This window comes from Lycorma delicatula, chromosome 4 (genome assembly GCF_047948215.1).
Source record: "Lycorma delicatula isolate Av1 chromosome 4, ASM4794821v1, whole genome shotgun sequence".
Classification (NCBI taxonomy): Eukaryota; Metazoa; Arthropoda; class Insecta; order Hemiptera; family Fulgoridae; genus Lycorma; species Lycorma delicatula.
This window is the reverse complement of record NC_134458.1, coordinates 36,039,374-36,064,175: the sequence shown is the minus strand read 5'-3', so window position 1 is coordinate 36,064,175 and position 24,802 is coordinate 36,039,374. Positions and strand designations below refer to the sequence as shown.

Below are 24,802 nucleotides of genomic sequence, written 5' to 3'. Positions count from 1 at the left end.
CATAATTACTGTAAAAAAAGATGACTGTTTTATTTCCCAGTTTAGCGTCTACTAATACGAGTACATGGAATTTCATTTCATCTCTTAATTTTTTTCAGAGAAAGTGAAGGAAAAATGAAAGAAAAATTACTTTTTTTGTTGGTTTACCTAATTAGTCTAATGAATAAATATAAAATTTTCATTTCTGAACAAATTTACGAAGTTTATAAATATTTTAATATATATTAGTAATTTAATTATAAATTACATTACTTTGTAAAAATATTTTGAAGAGCGGTTTTAGTTAAAAACTGTTTTAGGAAGATATCGATTTTTGAGAACATTTTTTAAATCGTATTGCTTAATAATAAGAATCTAGGTGTAAAATGGTAATCACCGGTAAGTATTTATAGGTAACGTTAAGACATCAATACAAATAAAATTTATTGAGGTGTCTACTACTGAAGAAAAGTACGAACCAATTCAACAAAGCGGTTATTATATTGTTTAAAATAACTTAGTGAAAAATACACACATTCGAAGAATCTTTTACTTTTTTTTTTTAGAGAAAACTGTTACGGAAGTCTTACATACGTAGAAATCTTACGTACCTGCTTACACTTAAGAGTACGAGTATGTGGTGAAGTCTTCCTCAAGTTGTAACAACGTTTCTTCAACTTATTTAAATTTTTTTTAAAATCATGAAACAACTGTTTTAGGTTGTAGGCACAAAATTACTTCTTTCTTAAACTGGCGAGGGTATTGAACTATTATTTTGTGTTCTGCAGACTATCTTTTCAACAAGCATATTGTGTGACGAACACTAGGCTATTCATGCGAAACGGCGCATTCATGCCTTCACCATAGCTTCAAATCTCGGCTCGAACATGATTTTGTAACCTGTCATCGGTTTACAAAATAAACCATATCTAAAATTTAGAAGTCGTCCCTATATAAACGGTTTTATTCCGTCAAGAATGTACGGGGTAAGGAATGAAATAAAGATGCTTCATAATACGCAGCGTAATATACCTAGCTCAGTATACAGTTGTATTAAGTTCTGCCAATAATCAGTAAGTGCCCATTACACCTGGATTATCTAGAAAGTAATAAGTTAGAAGAGATTTAACGAATCTCAAAAAGATTCGAACTATAACCCTTTAATTATAAAACCATCATTCTACCACTTAACGTGTTTGACTTTCATCATAAAATACGCAGTTCTACGAGTACAAACATCAGCTTTGGTAAAATATATATATTTAAAAGTTTACATTTTGTTTAAAAACTATTTTGATGTGTTTTTGTGCGTTTACACACAAACAAAAGTGTTTGTGTGTCATCTTCAAACAAAAATCATGAAATTTGGAACCGTTAATAGTATTTTTATATAATTACCTGATTAAAAAAAAATTAACTAATATATTTATCTGATTATACAAACCCTAAATGAATTTAGTGTCTTACAATATAAACAGAATATATAATATTAATAAATTACATATCTTTACACTAACAAATGAGCTATGTTAAACGATTACTGAACAATAATTAAAAAATAAAACGCTTAAGAACAATTTAAAAAAAAATATTTTTAAACTAATTTCGCTTAAATCCACACCTAATTTTAGATTTTATTCTTTGTGAAAATCTTGTACGCGGTACTATTTTTAATTTTATTATTTTTTAAAATTTGTGAACAAAAATTATTTTATAAATAAATAAAAATATACTCTACATTATCGTACATAATGTTATAAGGGAAAGAATGGTTTTGGGTCAAAATTTTGGATACCAGACGTTTTTACATTTTTGGGTAATTTGAACTCCCCTTGTCTAAAAACGGAAAATAATATTTACACAAAATTTAATATATTTGGATGCGTTTGTGTCTATTTGTATGAGTGCGTGTTGGCGAATGTTTTTTACACATCTCCTGAACGGACAAACGGAAAATTGGGACATTTTTATGGAAAATCATGTGTATGGGACATTAAAATTTGAGCGAGGAAATGAGGGAATTCCTTGTTTACACGAAAAAAAGGTGACCCACCTATTTAAAAAAGGCGAAATTTTTTTAACACTTTTCTGAAGAACTTCTACAGATTATTGTAAAAAAAAAGTCTTTTCCACTTCTACCAAGACGAAACATAGGAGGGAGTGACTCCTTTAGGACCAATGACTACTTTTTTACCCTGGTGCAATTCGGTGAAAAGTTTACCGGATCAGTTTTAGAAACCGTTAAAAATAATTTTAAAAGATTTTTGAAAAAAATTCCTAGCCCTTTCTTCTGCTCTCGATTCGAAAATTAATCTAAATGATAAGATTAAAATTTTTTGAAACAGAACTAGAGATACGCAAGTAAAGAGTGGTGTATGAGTCAGAGGGGGCATAGCTCTTCGTTTTGATCCGGTGTGGAAAGGGATAAGTTTTAAAAACTTTTATAACCAATCACATTTTTAAAAATCATTCTAGAATTAAAAAAAAGTTTAAAAAAAAATAAATAATAAACAAGAAAATAATGAGTTTAACATTTTATTAAAAGATTTTAATTTGAAAATAATATTCAAAATTATTCAGTTTTCGGAGAATTACAATTTAATCTCTTTTCCAATCCGAGGAAAGTTCAACTACACTACAGCTAGTTTTATATATATATATTTAAATTCACGAATCACTTCGTTTTAGTCGATTTCATTTCGATCGATAATAATGTGACTAAACAATTAAGTCACTTATCCGGATCGAACTGATTTCAAATATCGACAGTGCCAATGACGGCAACATTGTTACAACGTAATGTAATTAGAAAATGATGTTTACGGCTAATCTTTTTTATTAAAATCAATCAGGTTGGCTATTCCAACCCGTTCCCAGTACCGTTCAGAAGAACCCACAAAAGATTTTAATCTTAACCAGTTCGCAGGTTCTCAATTTCGTCACGAACAAATAAAACGTAAATAATTAATAAAAATATTTACAGAATATGTATTTGAAATCTGTTAAAAACAGTTATTCATTATTAAATTATCGGATACATACTTTGCAGTTAAATAATTCGTGTTACAACCGCATTTATCAACTCTAATTCTATTTTATTATCGTATTCTAAATAATGTTTTAACCATTCTTTACATAGTATAAACCAAAATTTCATAGATAGGGAGTAAGGCTGAACCTACCTAAAATATACGAAAGAAAATAATTTAATTATCTGTAAAGTTTCTTGGCCTTCATTATTTTATAATTTTTTTTTGAATCGTTTTTATAAGTATTTTTCTTCTAGTAATGATTTTGTTATTTATTTGTCAATATTATAATTAATATTGTTAGAACCTGAAATTAAAAAATAAATAAATATTTATTTATTTATATTATTTAATCACTTCAAGTAATTATCTCTTATAACATTAGAAATCCAAAAATTCCTTAGTTGTTACTCGGTAAAAGAGAACTTAGATCTATATAACGCAACATTATTACGTCAGGGAGTAAATGATTTAGATTTTGTTTTAAATATGTATACTACCAAGGCGTTTGTTTTCTGAATCGTAAGCCGATACCGTTTTGACTATTAAAAGATGAAAAAGTAATACGGTGAGCCGTTAAACGGAACAGATTCGTCGATAAAGCTGGACCGAATGAGTTAACCGACAACTGGGCGAAAGGAAGAGTGGCCGTAAATATATTGGTAGAGGGGTAGAGGACGTCTAGTAAAAGTGAAAGCAGGGCTGACACTTTAACTTTATATTGTGCAATAAACATCAGTTACGTCTAACGATCGGCTAAAGATAGATACGTAAAGGTAAACAAGTTATCATAGCAACTTTCAGCTCGACTTAATCAGAATCATCGAACGTTAATTTTTACATAATACGACGATCGGATCATTGAAATAAGATTTTCGCTAGTTATTTACCAAGTTAAACCGGCCTTCCTTGGATTATTCATTCTGAAGTGCTGCTTATAACAGATTAATTCTACGTAAACAGTTTTCAAAATTAATCTATCAACATCCTAAAATATTTAAAAAAAGATGAAACAAAATAAGCAGAATGAACTAAACGCCTTAAAATAAACTAGACCACATTCACTGGAGTGCTGCAGAAAGTGCCCTACCCCGTACTTGTTCCCAATACCTCCTTATGAACCCGGTAAAAATGGTACATGAAACAATTTATACAGCGTAAACTAAAAAAAATCTGTATTGGCCGAATTTATGTTATATTAAATTTTTAAAATTAACATATATGTAACATAAGAAAACGTTTCTATCGGGAGGAGCTCATTCCTACGGACTGACTGAAATTTCAAAATATTTACGCCAGACAGAAGCTGTTGTATACGTATTGACTTCTTTTTTATTAAATTAAAATTTCATAAAAGATTTAATTTTTAATAAAATTCCTACTTGGTGAGAGAAAGTAAAATTTATCGTTAACATAGTAATAGAATCCTTCCTTAAAATTAAAACAAATAAAAAATTTAATTGTGTACGATATAAGTTTTTAACAACAAATGACAAATGTCCCACGGATGGAAATTTATTTTGAAACATTTTGCTAAGAAAGGAGTGGGGTTTCAACTGGGAGGGAAATCGAGAAAAAAATATAAATTAGGAATTTTTCAGTTACGAATTATCTTTCCATTTTTATTATTTTTGATACAAACCAAGCAGGGAATAGTATCAAAAAAACTAATACTAAGAGGTGGATTCCTCAGTCTAAATTAAAAAATAAAATTTTGTGAAAAAGTAGTTAAAATTATAACATAAACAATTAGAAGTGATCAAAAAATTTATATCGCAACTGTGAAAAAATGACTAGCAAACTTATATTAGCAGGAGGCTGGAGTTACCAGAAAAAATTGTATTATAATGTAAATACATAATACGTAATCGATGTTGAGATACATTCTAAAAGTTTCATTAAATTCAGACAATCCATTTTTTAATCGCATTGAGAAATATAAATAAAAAATCAAAATTGAAAATAATCTGTAAATTAAGTATTTATAAACTGTGTATTAACTGTATTACTTTATGTAAAAGAGGATGTTCCTTCCTGACTTCACTAAACATGAATGCATACAACCTATATAGTAAATAGAAGGGGCAGGACAATGGTTATTATTTTATTTTATTTTTTTAAATTACTAATTCGGCTAAAAGAAGGATCATATTTGAATGTCTAGAATCATTTAAAATTTTTTTTCCTCTTAAAATACAGCGCGCTTAAAATAAGTCTAACATTTTTTTCTAAACTTTAAGAAATCTGTTAATTATACTGCCCTTTCTTTATACTTTACTTCCTTGGCTCTGCGAATCATAGACGGTTCTTAGCCTCACGTAACAACTATCTCCATTTTTTCTCCTGTCCTCTCCTCCATAGCATCCGGAAATTTCATATCCTTTCACATCGTACCTTCATCTCTTCTTCGGTCTTTCAACGGTTTTACACCCATCACCTGACCGTTCAATACTGCCTTTAGTGTTTGTTTCATAATCTTTTCTTCAGAGAACTTATCCCAATCATCCCAGTCTTCTGTTCTTTATTGTGGTTATTAATATCTGGTACAGCTCTTTAATTTTCTTGTTTCTCCATTGTCGATTTTCCATAATTTCTTTTTTTTTACCTCCGGGACCACTGTTAGGTATTACTTCAGAGGATGATATGAATGACATTTTTTGTAGCGTGTGGAAATGCCATGTCTGACCGGGAATCGAACTCGGGACCTCCGGATGAAAGGCCGAGGCGCCACCGAGGCCGGTAATTTTCCATAACTTGACCAAAACTCTTCGTTAGTACTCTACTTTCAAATGATTGCAGTCTGGCTTGCGTTCTCTTTATAAGAGTCCATGTCTGGGACCCATACGTCCATACGTAGTAGCCGGCCAACTATTCTTTTGTAGATCCTCAATTTTTATGTTCCTGGATAAAAATCGGAATTTTGAAATGTTATTAAGCGCATTGATACATTTTTATTCTAGCTGTTTTATTCGGCTGTTTTTATTCTAGCTGTTACCTCTTCTACCACATTTTTACTACTGTTGAATATTTCAGTAAGGTATTTAAATAAATTAACTTTTTGAAACATCATATCATCTACCTTCAGACACTGACCTTCCTTTTCCTTTCTTGAAAATACCGTATAATGGGGTTTTTCACTGTTTATTTTCAAGCCCACTTTGGCTGCCTCTTTCATCAATACAGTGGTCATTTCCTTTAGGTCTTCATTCGAACCCATCAGGGCAATATCCTGAACAAAAGCTAGTACCTTAATCTTTCTTCCGACTATCAGTCCCGAGTTCGTTTTCAATACTTGTTTAATTATTTTATTTAGCAGAAGGTTAAAAATTGCTGTTCAAACTCCAGTTCCCACTTTAAAGCTCTCAGTTGTTTTCCCATTAATTTTAATAAATACTCAGACTTCAAAATACACATATTTGCTAGCATTATTAGTTGTTTTGGGAATACCTGTCTTTCATTGATTTCCAAATTTCTTTCCTATCATACGCCTTAGAAAAATGCACAGACAGTGTGCTTCCGTATTGAATTCCCAGTATTTGCTAATTATTTGCCGCAATATAAAGATCTAATCTATTGTTTATTTTCCCTTTCTAAAACCCGCTTGATATTCTCCCAGTGCTTCTTCAATATACGGGTATATTCTGTTTAAAGATATTATCTTATACGCGGTGACTAGTAATGATATGACCTTATAGTTAGTAGAGAACATTTTGTCTTCTTTTTTATGAGTTGGGATTATGATAGCTATGTTCTATTCTTTAGGCATATATTCTTCACATGTTTACGCACTAAAAATAATTTGTATAACCTTGTATTAAGCTGCTCTCTCTGTATTCCCATATCTTTCCAACTATGCTCTTTCCCCGGGACCCTTCCATTTTTAAAATTTTAGCCGCTTTTCTCACGTCTTCCAGCGAGGGTTCTTCTACCATTTGCTGCACTGCGTATTCAATAGTTTCAGTTTCTTCTAGCACATTACCACTGTCTGAACATCTAACAGATCGTCAAAGTACTTCTTCCACGCCTCACAAGAATTTCGTTCTGCTTATTTTTCACCAGTCTCACTTTAGGTACGTACCTCTTTTTGAAAAACCTCACTGCTTTATATAAATCTTTTTTGTTGTTATTGTTATTATCCTCTTCTGCCCTTTTGAGTTGAGTTTTTAGGAAGTTCCGCTTTCGGTTTCACATAGTAGCTCTTGTCTCCTTGTTTATTCTTTCATATTATTTTTTATACATCTCCTTCTGACTTTCCAACAACCTTTGTTTTGCATTTCTTCTCTTTCTTGCTTCCTCATTACAAAATTAATCGAACTACTTTTTACTCCTCTTTCTTTCTTTTCTTCCTCAGTGTCTTATACCCTGCCACGAGTACTTTTGTTCTTTTGTTCTTTTCTCCAATCTTTGTTCACCATTTACATTTCAGATCATTCAAAGCCCTAGACTTGTTTTTTATTTCCATTTGAATTTTTTGCTTTTTACACTCATCCTGAAAAAGACTAGCATCAATTACCTGCTGACTAGAAGGTTTTTGCATTTTTTTTTCACTTGGGCATTGTTTCTCTTACTCTGACTAGGAGTAGATAGTGGTTGGAGCCAATTTCCTCTCCCTTAGTGCCCTTAGATTAATGACATTACTTTTGTGTTTATTATGTACCAGTATATGGCCGGCCTCCATGACGCTAGTGGTAGCATCTCGGCTTTACATCTGGAAGTTCCGGGTTTGAATCCCGGCAGGCATGGAATTTTCACACGTTACAAAATTTTCGTTTCGTCTCATCCTCTAAAACAATAACTAAAAATCTACCAGTATATGGTCGATTTGGCTCCTTGTTTTACTACCGGGGAAAACAGTGTCCATTATTCGTAGATCTTTAGAAACCGCAAAAAAGGCTAACCTCATCCCATTTCCATTTGATCTTGAGTGGAAGTTGTGATTTCCACAAAAGGTTTTCAAGCATCATCCTTTCCCATTTTTTCATTTGCATCTCCCATTTCCAATTTTATGTCATATTTAGGAATTCTGTCATATATGTTCTCCAATAAGCTATAAAACTCGTCTTTTGGATTTTCTTTACTGTCTTCCGTTGGGGTACGGTAACTAATGATTGAAATATTTTAAATTTCCCTTTTGATCTAATGTAACAGATTCTCTCACTTATTGCCTCAATTTCTCATATTTTGTGAGGTTAGTAACATAACAATTCCTTATTGCATTTCCATTTCCAAGCATGTGTGTTCCATCTTTATGTCTGCTGTATAGTATAGTACAATTTTCATCTTGGTGGATTCTCAGGCCACCGATTATCTCGTAAGGTAACTATGTCCATGTTGTATCTAGTTAGTTCCAATTTCAAGGATTTAAGTGTCCCAGGTGCGTACGATATTCTCACACTCATAATTCCCAAATCTCATGTCTGTTTTACATGTACGTTTGTTAAGGCAGTTTCTGCTGTCCGATTCCGAGGCTTGTTGTACGTGTTTCTGAACAGTCTGGATTTTACGATATAGGATTGCTAGCGCCAAGATCTATCCCGATCTATAGGGCCAGTTTGGAGTTGTCTGGCTGTAGCCTATTTCATCAGTGCCAAGCCCGCAACAAAAATGTTTAAACTTTAAAAAATCAGTTAATTATACTGATTTTTCTTTATGCAATATTAAATTTTAAATTGAAGTCAAGTCAAAACAGGCAAACAAAATGTTATTATTTATAACATTATCTCAAACTGGAATTAAGAGAATGAAGTCACTGGAAGAGTTGGGTCGACGTATAGAGTCTGTATAATTTGGAAAGTAGGGTTTTATATAATAAAGTAATTTTTTAAATCACTTCAACCATTTCAAAGACCTTCCTGGCCACAAAATTTAATTCTTATGTAAAATATAGTTTAGCTAAAAATAAATAAATAAGAAATTAAAATAAATAAATATTTTAAACTGTTTTAAATTCTTTGGTTGTTCATTTTTATTCCTATAATTTTTATTAAAATAACGATAAATAAATGGAATAAAAAAGTATGAATAACCAAAACAGCGAATGCCATTTATAAAAAATAAAAGTAAATATATTAATAAAAAATCAAAAGTTGACAAATAGTTCTAGATAAAAGTAGTTGTTATAATTGTTAAGCAGTCTTTAATTCTTGTCCGAGTAAATTATCTCTAAATGCAATCCGACCAACAGAAGAAGAAAAAATTAACAAAACAAAATATAGTCTACACGTAAAATTTTAAGTTCAGACACAGCAACATATCTAAGCACGAGTGAAATACAACCTTGTATGAAGCTTTCTTTAAAACTTAATTTTAAAGAATTTACTATAATTTTCTTAAATTATAGTATAATATTAAACAGATTATGAGGTTATAGCGAGTTTTTGGGCTGTCGATAAGTCAAGCATACACTTGTGTTATCAGACGCTTGGATACGGAATTCATATACAAACACAGAATTGTGAATACTTCGATGCAACATTTTGTAAATTTGTCATCTTGATAAAGCGTTCAAATCTGGAGTGTTTCAGATTTTTCAAATAGTGAAATACAAAAAAAAAAAATGTATATTTAAAAAGAAAAAACTGTAAAAAACAGAATATTCTGAAACTAAGTTTTCTTTTTTTTTTAGAAGGTGACTCGAGAAGAAATTACTGTACTATTGAAATCAATTAAAATAACCTCCAGATATGTGGAGGTGTATAAATTTCAAGGAGGTTTATTTTAAAGATAATAATGTGAACGTGAACCATTTATTATTTATTCATTAAAATCCAGATGTATCATAAAATTTCTTTTAATACGGTTTTGAAACTGCAGAAAAGAAATCATGATTCATTAGTAAACTAAAAATAAATTTATTGACAGAAATAAAATTAAAACGCTGAAAAAAAATATTGTTCGCTAATAGAAAATAGAAAAAAAATCATGGAAAATTTTCTTATGAGATGTAAATTCAAAAAATCAAGAACTGTTAGAAGATTTATTTTGATGTTAAAAAAATGAATAAAGCCTAAAAATATTTCAGGCTTTAATTTTTTTCATTTAATGAAAATCTTTTTTCAATTACCGATTACAAAATAACTTTATGATTCGTAATAGCATATTTGCTGTGGTTCTCTAAACATATATAAACTGTTTACGATATGATGCAGAAATTAATCTCAGACAGTAAAATTTCCTAGTTTAGTAGTTTGAATACGATTAAATCAAAGCTTAAAGGTAACTTTAACCAACGCTTTCTTGTTGGACGTTCAAAGGTATGTAGGGAGAAGAGTAGGCGGCGTGTTAAGTTTATTAAAAAAGTAATGGCCTTGTGCTACGTCATCCGAGGTCACCGCCCTCAGCCCAAGGTTATGGATCCTGCTTTGTCATTTTAGTGTAATACGCCCACAGTTTAAAAAGAAACCCACATAATAATAATAATAATAATAATAATAATAATAATAATAATAATAAAGATGATTACTGTTTAAGGAAAAATACAACTTTAAACTGTTATAGCTTGTGGCAAGTTAATGCTTTCTATGGATAATCGTCAGTAGGAATAAATCTTATTTAGTTGGTTATTCATATTACAGGCCCCTCTTCAAAATATTCACCCCATTAGAATAATAAATTAATTAACGGATGTATTTGCGTTTACATTACGTATTGCTATAATTATGTACAGTAAACTAAAAAAGTAATCTATGCAAAATAACACAACTCTACGCAAGTAAATTAAAAATGAACCATATTGAAACAAAATAATCATTTAACACCAAATAAAATGTTATAAATAACGAAAGAACAAATGCCGTTGTTTTGATAATAATTAATACCATAGCATTTAATAATATATCACAATCCTAGTTTTGGTTATATTATAGTTTTTCTTACTGGTATAAATACGAGTATAACAACATTTTTATCTCTTTCAAAGCGGTGTTTAAATGTTTATTAGCAACTATTTTTAAATTAAAGAGTTCATGATTATAGAAAATTTATGAAAAATAAAATTATACAACTTGTCCTGTTATGTCTATATTTTTTCCGATGTGTTTGAAGTCTTTATGTCGCTTCATAATAACGGGGAAAAAACGGTGATTTCACTTTATTCCCGAATCAATTTACAGTTAAAAATTGAAATTTTCTATAAGAAAGTGAACAAAAAGTAAAGTAAATAACATTTTCTATTACCTTTTAATCTAACATGACTTTATATTCTTGTGAAACGAGCAAAAAATTCTAAAATGCTCTTTATTATAAGAGCATTATCAATCCCATCTTTCCTAATTACTATAGACGTTTTTTCATCAATGGAATAGTAATGTTTCTGTTCATGAACTCTGTTTCAATTAGGATTTGCTATTTAAAAAAATTAAAATAGCTAGTAAATTCGTTTAAATAAGTTGAATAAAAAAGGTGTTTACAATCTACCTGTGAATAAATCCTGACGATTTCTTTAAATTCTATTTTGTATGTAATCACTGTTTTTTATTATTATTGACATTTATTATTATTATTATTACTATTATTGATGTTTGTGATTACTACGATCATTACTTTTTTATTTATTACTGTCATTATTCAAATTATTATTGTGAGTTGTTTATTATTATTATTATTGATTTGTGTTATTTTATTTATGTTTTTAAACTAATAAATTGTAATTATATAAACATTTTCAATTATCAACCTCTCAATATCCTGATGGAGCCGCAAACACGCGACGATATTTAGCGCGTAGTATCGCGAAATGTTTAACCGCATACTTTTTTTTATAAATTTAAACTCATAAACGACGTAATAATAATAATTGTTTTTAATTATCATACATATTTTCTTACTCAGCTTATCAAGACGAAAGTCTATATTTCATAAAATTAAAAAAAAATCATTCCTGATTTTAATAACTGTAGAAATGGATGTGTTTGGAAAGCAGTTGACCCAAAAGCACCCAAACTGAGCAAGCACAATGAGGAACAGTTAATTATTTAATAACATAGTTAATATGGAATTTTCCGGATTTTTTTTTATGAGTTTCATATCGAAATAAAGTCACGTTATATTAAAAAGTAACAAAAAAGGTTACTTTTCTATAATTTTTCTTCATTTGTTGAAGAGAAAATTCAGTAATGGGATTAAATTATAAAGGATAAAAGAAAAATATTGTGAAATAAAATAAGATCTTCACGATCTTTTATTATTATTAAGCGAGTTACTAAGCTTCAAACTTATCGACAAAGATATAGAATAATAGTATAAACAACTGCATTCAAAGATAATGGTATTAAATAGTTTATAGTTGTCATTTTTAATAGAAGTATGTATTTATTTTAAAGAACAATTTAGATCCGAAGTAACAGTACAAGGTGAAAAGATAAAGATGCTACGATTTGCTGATGATATAGTAATTCTAGCCGAGAGTAAAAAGGATTTAGAAGGAACAATGAATGGCATGGATGAAATCCTACGCAAGAACTATCGCATGAAAATAAACAAGAACAAAACGAAAGTAATGAAATGTAGTAGAAATAACGAAGATGGACCACTGAATGTAAAATTAAGAAGAGAAAAGATTATAGAGGTAGAAGAATTCTGTTATTTGGGAAGTAGAATTACTAAAGATGGACGAAGCAGGAGCGGTATAAAATGCCGAATAGCACAGACGAAACGAGCCTTCATTTAGAAATATAATTTGTTTACATCAACAATTAATTTAAACGTCAGGAAAAGACTTTGTTTGGAGTGTAGCATTATATGGAAGTGAACCTTGGACGATCGGAGTACCTGAGAAGAAAAGATTAGAAGTTTTGAAATGTGGCGCTATAGGAGAATATTAAAAATCAGATGGGTGGATAAAGTGACAAATGAAGAGGTGTTGCGGCAAATAGATGGAGAAAGAAGCAGTTGGAAAAATATAGTTAAAAGAATAGACAGACTTATAGGCCACACATTAAGGCATTCTGGAATAGTCGCTTAAATATTGAGGGACAGGTAGAAGGAAAAAATTGTTCAGGCGTGCAACGTTTGGAGTATGTAAAACAAATTGTTAGGGATGTAGGATGTAGAGGGTATACCGAAATAAAACGACTAGCAATAGATAGGGAATCTTGGAGAGCAAGAACATACATATGTTTTGTATTTAAACCAGTCAAATGACTGAAGACAAAAAAAAAATACTTATTTTAATTTTATCACTAGAGAAACTAGATTTTGTATTGTTTTCAGAAATCAATAACATAAAAAAAGCAAACCGCAGTAATATAATTTAAAACAAAAAAATTAATTAAATTATGAAAATTTAATAAATCAGTAAGTGTTTTTTAAAAATACTAACCAATAATTGTGTGCGTTATTAGTCTTTAGTATACATTACAGAAGTATTTTTTAATCGTTTATAATCGTATAAAACTATTTTGAATTTATTCAGAATAAAATAAAAATAAAAACATGCTTTGCCTGCAGGCGTACTATATGTTAATGTTTATCCGTCATTGTTATTTATTATTTTTACTGCTAAACATTTGTATTTATGAAATAAAGGTGTGTTTTATTGTTGTAATATATCAATTAATTTTTTACGTCAAACGTTATTTAATTTAACAGTTTTTAAAAATTAAGTTTTTGTTTTGGAACAATACTTATGTCAGATATTACGTATTTAATATTACGCTTGTAATATTATACGTATTTCAGATATATTTCGTGATTAGTGGTTTTCGCTTCAAAATGTTTCTGAGGAATTCATCTACCACAAACGTTGAAGCACGATTGTACTTATAATATCATTTACATATTTAAAAAAAACCCAATATATATATAATTAAAGATGTCGAATTTCATTTCCAAGGTTAGTTTACGATTTTATTCAAATAAGACATGATTATACAAACACGATTAAACTACGCAAGTTAATGGTTATTATTCATGCGAAGGAGTACTAATATACAAATTATTCTTGTCTAATATTTTTAACAAACTGGAGAAAATTACAGCCTATGTGTACGTAAATATACATTCAAAAATTAAGTCTGTGCGGATAACAACCGCTGTGTTTTATTAAAATATTTCAATTCAGTACTTTTTGTTTTTTTTTTTACCACTTGAGAGCAACCGATAACCACCTAGAAGGCGTTACTTCGGTCGGTACCAAGTGACATGGCTGAAGACTAGCACGCCTTTTGTGCAGCTTGAAGCTGATCTTCCGACGGGGTCCCTCTTGGATCATTAAGACATCACGACATCCCTTCCGGTTGCCATGGTGACTTTCCCCAAGAGGGCTACCCCTCCCTTTCCTATCACTTAGTCTGGGTCCGGGTATGCACTCCATGCATACCCCCCCTGAATCGCGCGCCCGCCTTACAAACCTCGAGGGTCCTCAATGCGTCATCAGAACGTCCTGATCCAGCCATCTGCCGGACCCGAACGCCCTCAGTAAAGAGGCTGCCTCCCTGGCCCTGCACGTGTCCACGATTCGACCCCCTGGCGACAGAATCTTTTTCGCCAGTTACCCCCGAATTTTTTTTTTTTAAATTCACATTAGTGGAGTTTGACATCCACACAGTATACTTTCATTAGCTCCAGTCAGTCGAACATATATGTCATTGCCCTTCAGTGACATGAGGTATAGCACCTCTTTTATATGTGTAGCAAGATTTATTTACCAATACAATTCAGTATACGTACAACCAAGTCACTTAACATTACAAAAAGGATGAAATACAATGATTAAATACATTAAATTTATTATACACATTTACAATAACACAGCTCTATTAGTAGGTCATATTAACAAAATGGATAGGATCCTTAAAACTACAACAAATCTAAAAACGCATAGATGTATATATTACCCAGTCTTAAACTAAATATAACAATAACACAAGTAACATGATAGAAAGTGCCCAACAAGATACGGCATAATATATACATTTCATAACAAAGTATAGGGGTCCTTTTTCCCAGTTTAGTGAGCTTCATTTTACCAAAATGCGACAGTACATTTTTATACACAATACAAACAGTAGTAGATCCGATAAACATATAAGTTACAAGAACATATGTTACGGAATTAATATACAAAATTATAAAATACACATGGACGAAGTCATTATTTACAAGTTAATCTACGTATTTACAAATTTCCTTCTCCGATTATCTGGCAGACTTGATGGTTGTCTTGCAGTCAGATGTTCTGCCCGTCAGTCTCCTCCTCATAGTTCTGCCTCTCTCGCTTTCGTAGTTAAGATACGGGAGCCCAGTGATGCAACCTCTGCCCATTGCCGTCTTCCACGGAGCATGTAATTTACTAAGTTATCAGGGGTAGCCCATGATAGTCCCAGGAGTCTCCTGACTCCTTCCCATCTTCTACAGTAAAAAATTACGTGTTCCGGGGTATCCTCCTCTTGACAGTAGATGCATGTTGGTGTGGCTCGTCTTCTGAAGCGGAACAGATAGGAACCAAAGTCCCCGTAACCCGAGAGTAGTTGGGTGATGAAGTAATTCACTTCCTCCAACCCCCTCCCGAGCCACGGCTCCAGACGTGAGATTAGCCTCCTCGTCCAGGCTCCCTTTTCCATTCCTATCCATTCCGCCTGCCACTCATCTGTTCTCTTCTTCCTAGCCTCCGCTTTCGACATACCGTCATAAATTCGTTTGAGTTCCAGCGCTCGGAGGTGGATAGGTAGAACTCCAGCGATCACCTCCGCCGCTACACCCGATATGGTCCGATAGGCTGAGACAATTCGCACGTTTGCGCGGTGCTGTAAGGAAGCCATCCTCGTAACATTACGCTTCACTCCCAGCGCATCGTACCATACCGGGACCGCGTACAACATGATGTAGGTAGCCACGGACATTATCACCCTTCTTCTACTCGCCCGTGGTCCCGTCTTTGCTGCCATTATCTTCCCCAAGTCTGCCAGTACCTTCTGCAAAACGCTGTTAAACGCATTTTTGATGTCTAAGAGAACCACCAGTGGAATACACCTCCTCCTCCATGTACCTGTCGCACGATTGTTCGCCCACGTTACCACATGATTAACTGCGTCTAGCGTGGACCTGCCTTTTGTGAATCCATATTGATTGGGGGAGAGTCCCCCCGCCGCTGCCAACTCAGCTTTAATTCTTTCGGCTGTCATGGTATCATACAGTTTCCCCGCTGTATTTAGTAGGCAAATAGATCTAAATGTCGACTCCTCCCCTGGCGGGAGCCCAGGTTTAGGGAGGAGAACCAATCGTGCCTCTTTCCAGCAGCGAGGGAAATCACCCCCCTCCAAAGCGGTGTTTAAGGCGTCTAACGTCGTCCATGGATGTCGTGCGACTAGGCATTCTGTGATAGCCTCTGGTATCCCATCTGGTCCGGGGCTCTTCTTCACATTAATTCTTGACGCAGACCACTGTAGCTCTTCTAACGAGAAGCGTAGTGCATGACCTCCGTCTATTCTTGTCCAGTCTTCAGTGGCCGTGATTAAAGACGATATAGCCCTATTCGTCTGATCCTACAATTATAGAAACCACTTTGACGTAATTTAATTGTTTTATTCCTTTTTAATGATACATATGTCATATGTTATTAAAGATATTGTATATTTTACCCCATAAGTTGTCAAATTCCAACATATTTTTGGGTGTTTTAATTTCTTGCACGAAGTAAAGGAAGTATTGCAGTCGCCAAAAATTTCGGTTTTCAGATTTTAACGGCAATATCCATTTTGACCGTCCCTGAATTCATTTTGAATAGTTTCGGCGTGACGTCTGTATCTCGTATAACTTAAAAACGATTAGTCGTAGAATGTTGACATTTTTTATTTAGGACTATTGTAACATGTTGTGCACCTCCCTTTTTGATTGCAATCGACATTTAGAATAATTGAATATTATGTTGGTAATAACCATGCATCTTATATATCTGATTATTTAATATTAATTAAAATTATAATTTAGAATCGTATTATTTTTGAATTTCCTTAGCAAAATCTTCTAAAAATTGTATATTTATTTTAAAAAAAGATCATTTTATTTAATTATTTGATAGAACAATAAAATACAATATTATGTTGGTACTAACTGTACGTTTTTGAATTGTATTCAATTTAAAGTAATTGTTGAAAATTATTTTCATTTACAATAAGAATGATTTGTAAATTATTAATTTCAAAATACTTACTCTTTCTTTCAAATTTCTATTTCTATTTAATAAAAAAGTAATATCTTTCAAATGACATATTTTTCTTTTTGTTATGAGGAGGTGATTCTGGTTGTAGAAAAGGTATAGTAGATAACTCGACTTGTAACACACATTACGCACTCGTGAAAATACGTAACTTTTTTCACTTGTGCGTAATATGCTTCTTACAACTCATGTTACTTAATATACTCTTCTAGATCAATATTATTCGTCTCTTCTTGAGTTGCTGATTAACAAAAGTTTCAGATTTCTGTGTTGTCGTATAAATAAAAGTTAATAATTATTAAGCTATTCCGTTTAGTGAACTCCTGTGTACTGGTTAAATAAATTTTAACCAGTTAAGGTTTAAATGAAGTGCAGTAAAAAAATGTGTATATGTAATTTAATAGGCTACAAGGAAGTCACGTGGTGTCCACATCAGATTTTTTATTTTTATTTTAAGAGTACGCGTAGATAGAACTTTATAAACCATTTAAATCTCAAAAATCACATTTAATTGTTCTAAAATCTCGCATGTGATTAGGACAAAAAAATAAAAATTTGCAAAATAGGAGAGAAATATATATATAGTACACGAAGACGAAGATACATATCAGAGAGAGGGGGGCGAGAGAGAGAGAGAGAAAGAGAGAGAGCAAGTGGGAGAGAGAGAAGTAACTCTCTTTCCATTCATAAATAATGAGCGATATAGCAGATAAAGACTTTCACTTGCTTACAAGTCATGCATAGTTATTACGAATAGGCTGATAATTACGAAAATAGGCTTGTGAAAGGTATAACACTGTAAAGTTAGAAACATTATAATTACCTTTTAACAGATTTTTAATACGTGCTATTAAAACATTATGATTTATCATAAAATATAAACAAGATTTTAGTAAATAATTATTATTTTACTCGCATCGTTATTATACAAAGTACATAATCATTTTCTACGATAATTAGTGGCAAGTCATGATGAATTAGGCAGATACTATATCTGTAAATTAAATACAAACGCACGTAGAACATTATCACGTCAAATTTTCAAAGAAAAATGATAAATTTCATACATAAAAAACCTGCAAAACATTTTATTAACGGTGTAATTATAAAACAATTCAATTATATGACATATAACTCCAGCGGGTAATCTAAGAGGGCGTTAACTATTTATGTCCTAAAATTTTATTTCCTGTATATAGTAATTTAAAAGAAAAGGGAAATAATTTTGGAACTAATTCTAGAGTTTGAAATAAGGAAAAAAGTTTAAACATATTATGACCGAAAACGTTTTGTTATTAAGTTACGGCTAGTAAAAAATTCCGCCCCCTGTGTTCTTGTTCCCCCTGTGAACTGAGATCATACTGAAATTTAAAATAATAAAATAATTGAGATTTAGAATAATAAAATTTAGAAGACCGTCTGAACTTTTGCTGTTTTTCATTTGTTAAAATCAGGACTATCAACGGTTGAAAAATAGAAAAATGGAGAATTTTATTATTTTGATTTGTGTCCGTATAGTGTCAACCGATTTATAAATTTTTGTTTATTCATATTTGATTTTCGTTTTAGGATCAAGCACGAACAGCTAAACATATTTAAATAAAACTTAAAGTATGAATATATTTTTTTAATCCTGACTGAAATATTAGCTATGTTTTGATATAAAATATTAATGAATGTTAATTTCTTAAATTGATTAAATCTTTTTTGCTTGTTTAAAACGGTTTATGCTAGTCACCAAATACAAATTTGGTCTTTTGAATTTTTTTCGTAGACTTTGGAGAAAACTGGTTTTCTTTAGCAAAAAATTAATTTACAAATTTACCTCTTTTAATTGTAATAAATAATTACTAAACAAATAAAATTTTAAAAAAACGTTTTTGAAGTTTACGTTATTTGGGTTGTATTTATGAGGTTAAGAATATTGTAACATTACACATATTCATAATACGTATAATAATTTAAATTATATCAAGTATTATAATAACTTTTATAATTGTTTTTTATAAGATATTTTAAGTAAAATATTGTATGGGTTTACACATTTGTTTAAATTTCCGTTTACTGATAGAATTATGCACAAAATTAATAATCAAAAACAGTAATTTATGACTTTATAATAATTTAACATATATTTTTAATAATTAATCACGTGTAACGTGATTACGTATAAACACAAATATATGTGATTATGTATAGTTATAAAAATAAAATAAAAAGTTAATGACGTCAGACGTCTAGTTGTGAGGTCTTTGTTTAATAAATGACTAGGCTCTATTGTCCAGTTCAGTTGTTAGAACAACCGGATCCGAAAAGCGTCACTACTTCTTTAGAATTACTTATTTTCTCATAACTAATTACAGTATATGAGTAATAACGAGTATATTTAAAGCCAGAGACCAGAGATTAATAACAATTTTACAAAAATACAATGTATATTTGGGAATCACAAAATAAAATTTGTTTATGCACTTAAAAATTCAACGTTGAAGTGGTTCTGCTCATCCATTCCAAATATATCCTAATCCAAAAACCTAAAATCTATCTGTTTGTGCAATAATAATTAAAATATCTTCTTGCGTACACACATACATACTCATATACTTTTAATTAAGGTAGAATACCATTCTGTCTTAATCCATGCTATTATAAACCCGTAACTTACTTGTTAAAGGGGCTGGCAGTTGTGCTCCTCTTGAGTGAAGTACAAAGAGCACCTGAAACATATTTTAATTAAAATCTCATTCATCTAAATAAATTTTAGTAGTAATAACAGTTTTAACAGAATAATCATTATCATTATTTTACATAAACGAAATTAATATTAATGACGAAATAATAATAATAAAATTTTGGCCCCCGGCTAACTAAAATTAAAACTTAATTTTATTAAAAGAATTTAGCATCTGACGATTCTTATTCTAAAAATAATTTGAATTAACGGTGAAAGATCCAGATAACGATTTCAAAGCGGCACACCTCATTCTTAAAAATTATTTTATTTTCTATTTAAAGTTCACTATTTCACTGATCGGGATAAATTAGTCTACGCTTAAAATGAAAAGCCTTATAAATAACAAACTTTTTAAAGTCAGTCGGTGGAATACCAATTACAATAAAAATAAAGAAACCCTCCCTTTTCACTAGAAATGAGGATGGATTCTTTTCCACGAAGCAGACCATGATGTCGCCACTGAATCAACGGTATCAAAAAGACGATAAATAAGTAATTAAATTATTTATTGAAAATTAAAACTTATATGAGTTTGGTTAAATGGCCTCATAAAAGAAATTAAAAAATAAATATTAGAATAAAATTATGTTTAGTTTTATTTTGAATATTATTTTATAGATAAACTCAGGCGGTTGATGATACCGAACTTTCCAGGATATATCCGAGAAAAATAAAAGTAAAAAAAAGAAAGTAATTTGTACAAGTTGATCTGTATGTAATTAATTTGATAACGTTTCAACCGGTCTACAATAATAAAACACAGTTATTTTCAATATCCAGGTTCTGGTATGAAGATAAAATGAAGAAAACGGAAAGTGTCATGTAATGTATGTAATAGTAGACGCCAGCGTATACCGGTGAAAGTATTTAGAAAGAGGCATCTATTAGGGTGAATGAACTGGTAATTAAAACCGATATCTAATTAAGAAATTTTAAAGTTTAAATTTAAACTTTTTCTATAATCCGTAACCTTCTTTTTCTCAGACCGATAAAAAAATTATATTTTTTATAAATCTCCGTTATTCAATGTTAAAAAAGTAATCTATAGTAAAAAAGTAAAGCTACAGTTTTACAAGCATTCCAAATCATAGTTCAATGCAATTTAGATAATCCATAACTATTTGTTATTAAATTTTCAACTCTCTGAATATAATTCATTGTAATGTAAATATGTACATTCAAAGATGATTTTCTTCTGTCCTTGTTAATGCTGTTGCAATATAGGGAAGGAGGCCTATACTGCATTAAGATCTATAATTACTCTGCAAAGAGATTTTATATATATATTAGTCGGTCGGGGCTCGCTTCGCTCTCCTGACCGTCAGCCCGTAAGCTCCCCGAAGTCCAGATCGGCGCAGGCGAGTCCCGGGACCAACCTTAGGAACGCAGAGCTCGCTTTGCTGGCCATTCTCGTCTAGCCAGGACCCCCACAGTAATTCGTTACCTTCATGGTTGTGAGAATAATACTGATAAATAACAAATAAATTATACAGAATTTATAGAAACCTGAAAAAGATACCAAATTACAAAAGATAGAAGAGGAATTATGGTAACTAAAGTACTACTTTATACTACACCTTGACCTTTACGAGGAAAACTTCACAACTTATTTTTGTTGCCACGGTGGCAGAAATTAACTTTATCTTTTAATGAAAATCTTTAACTGATAACTTCACCCCCAAGGGAGCTAGGACCTCGATCTATGATTTAAAAACTTCGCTGGGATAACACAAATGTATCCTACAGATTTGAAAGGGATCGGTCGGCTGGTTGGAGAACAAACAAACAGACAGACAAACTTTCGGCTATATATATATATACATACATAAATCATATTACATCTTTTTTTAATGAGAATACGAGTATTTTTTTAATACGAGAATCTATTGATGCGTATAGTGAAAATTACTTTTGCTGGCAGAAGAGAAATAAAAAACTCAATTTGAAACCAAGATAGTTGAACATTGTGAAATAAATAAATTGTTGAAGACCGGTCTTACAATTTTTACGAAATTCTATACATATCTAATTCTTTAAATTTTACCTTTTACAACAGGAAAGTCGAGATTTATTTCAAGATTATCCTGTAATAAAATTTATTATTCTCAGATAATGTTGCATACTTCGTTCACTATAAACAAATGCTATTTTGTGCTTTTATGCTTGTGCTATAATATGCTATAACGCAAACATAAATAATATGTTATATGTGTCGACCGGGTATGCGTGTATGAGCTAAAGAGTGAGCGTGTTAAGTTGAACGAGGATAGTTACAGTTTTGAAACTATATTTATGTTTAAGTAAATACGTGTACATATATGTAATCATACATATATCTATATGTATTAAATAAAATATCTGTATGTATCTAGGCATCTATAGTATGTGTTATTTATATTTTATAATCGGTATTGATTAAAATCTTAGAATCGGCGAGCGAAGGTCATATATCGGTACTCCTATACTGAAATTCCTTCAACTTGTCACTTTTAACAATACAAACTGAAATAAAATTTTTTCATTGTAATACAAAAAATGAGAACATTATTGTTATTCTTTTTTTGTCATTAAAAAGTGTTTAATCTATAAAAGAAAGAAATTTAACACGCTTTAAAATATAACTTAATTTCATTATTCCGACTAACAGAATCTGCACATTTCCTACTCTAATAATATTAAAACCGTGAAGAATATAATATGAATATTTACTTTTATAAAGTTCATTTCAAATAATATATATATATATATATATATATATATATATATATATATATATATATATATATATATATATATTACTGATTTGATTATGTTTAGTTTTTATGTAGCAATAGTATTAGCACAAAAAAATTATACGGAAAGTATGTTTCTTTTAATAAGAAAAGTATAAGCATGAGATTAGTCATGAACAATAAAGATTACGTAAATCAACAAATATAGAATTTGAATCATGTGTATTTATATCTAAAAAAAACGCAGAGATATTTTATATCTTAAAAAAATTACAAACAAGCCTGCTTTAAAGGTAGTTTGAACACCAGTAAAGTAGAATATTGTAACGTCATGTTTATATATATATATACGAATATTATTATTACGTATATAAAATTAAAACGAAAAAATGCTGTTACCTTTTGTTTGTCAAAATTAAATTACATTTAATTTTTTTATGATAAAATACTTTAAATCTATTTACACTTTTTTTATTTTTATGAATTGCAAAAAACATATTCCTAATCGTTAAAATTATTAAGGCAAATTTAAAAAAAAAAAATTAACAAACTAAGTTATAAAAAATTTATATAAAATTTGCAGTACATCCCAGATTGTTTTCACGTGACGTAACTGAACATTTTTTATTCTGTCGTTTTCACCCAATTTTATAATAAAGAAAAACTCGCTGCAAATATTTCTTTTGTGTGAAATAAAATACTTCTTTTATGAAATCGATAGAGATCCATTTTTATAACGTATTTTATTTTTACAAATTCAAAGATGCTTTCAAACGGAATCTACCAAATTCTGCACCATTTTTATTATTACTGAACAGGCAATTTCCGTCATTTCTTGCGTTATAGCAAACGTTTATTTATTGTAACGTAATTTATCCTGTACAATTTATTTATCCTGCGTAAATTTTTTTTTCTTTTTTACTAAATCCAATATCCGAACTGTTTACGTGCAGTTTCGTTGAAAATGACACAAAAAAGCAAAGAATACGGACCGATCGATAAAAAACTTAAATTGTTGTGTAATTTTTTTTAAATGTGTATTTACATGCACTGTAGTCGTTGCGGTATAATAATGAATAAGTCATTTTACCCAACTGTGAAAATTTAATCAAACGATAAACCATTTGAAATACCATTGAAAACCGTTTCAGACTATCTGTTGTGTTTTTTTACAACAAAAATAGGGTGTTAAACGTGAAATGGAATAACCTGAACAAAAATTATGACATTAAATAATATTTACTTTCATCTTTCTGTCGGCGACTACAAGTAAAATTTAATAGTACTCAACTTGGACTGTTGAATGTAATTTGAGTTATTATCTGTTTCACGGTTTCAGTTTTATAAAAATCAGTGGGGTAATTGCGATTGGCAGTCTTCAAGTGGGAAACAATTTTGCGGAAGACCAACAAACATAGCTTGTTTGTTAAACCTCAAATTTTGTAGAATTGAAATTTAAGGATAAGTACGAGCAAGAGCATTGTATTTAACTGTCCCACAAGAAAAATAATTGGTAAAAGAAAAAATTTAATAAATATTTGTTCAAATTACGGGGAGAAAAAGTTTTTAGAGTAAGCCTTATACTTCAATGAAGTTACTGCGACACCGGTTTATTCCTTTGTTAAATTTCATTAGAAAATATTAACGGATTAAGTATTTTTTTGAACCCAAACATGCGACTTGTATTTAATAAATTTCTTAGAATTTGAAAAAAAATATACAATTATAAATAATTTATAAAAACAGTATATACTTTTATTTACATAATTTAATGTTTATTTTTCCGCTCTTAATTTTAATTAATTTAATTTTGAAAGAAATAAGTAAATAGTAATAAAAATGGAATGTAGCTAATAAAAATGTATGAAATCAGGAAATTTTATATCTTACGAAATAGCGGAGCGGTTGTCGTTTGTGGCCTGTAACACATTTAACTAACGATGGAAGGTCTATGCGGTGAAATAATTTTTTATTATTATTATTTTTTTTTAATAGGCTTTATATTTTAATATATTATTTTTTTATGAAAAAATGAACAAAACAAAAATTAAAAAATTATATTCGTTAATTAAACGACACAAAAATATTAAAATTCATTCATAATATATAATATTCTTAAATTAGATTTTTAAATTAATACAAAAATTTAATTATAAAAACACAAAAATTTTAA

At 30.2% G+C, this 24,802-nt stretch overlaps 1 protein-coding gene across 1 annotated transcript in view; it reads right to left on the bottom strand.

The window, feature by feature from the left end:
* Positions 1 to 24,802, bottom strand: part of pio (zona pellucida domain-containing protein piopio) — a 122,395-nt gene that overhangs the window by 37,722 nt on the left and 59,871 nt on the right. Inside the window, exon 3 of the mRNA XM_075362710.1 lies at positions 19,829 to 19,880. Within this exon, the coding sequence (XP_075218825.1) occupies positions 19,829 to 19,880 (52 nt within the window). The remainder of the gene's footprint in view (positions 1 to 19,828; positions 19,881 to 24,802) is intronic.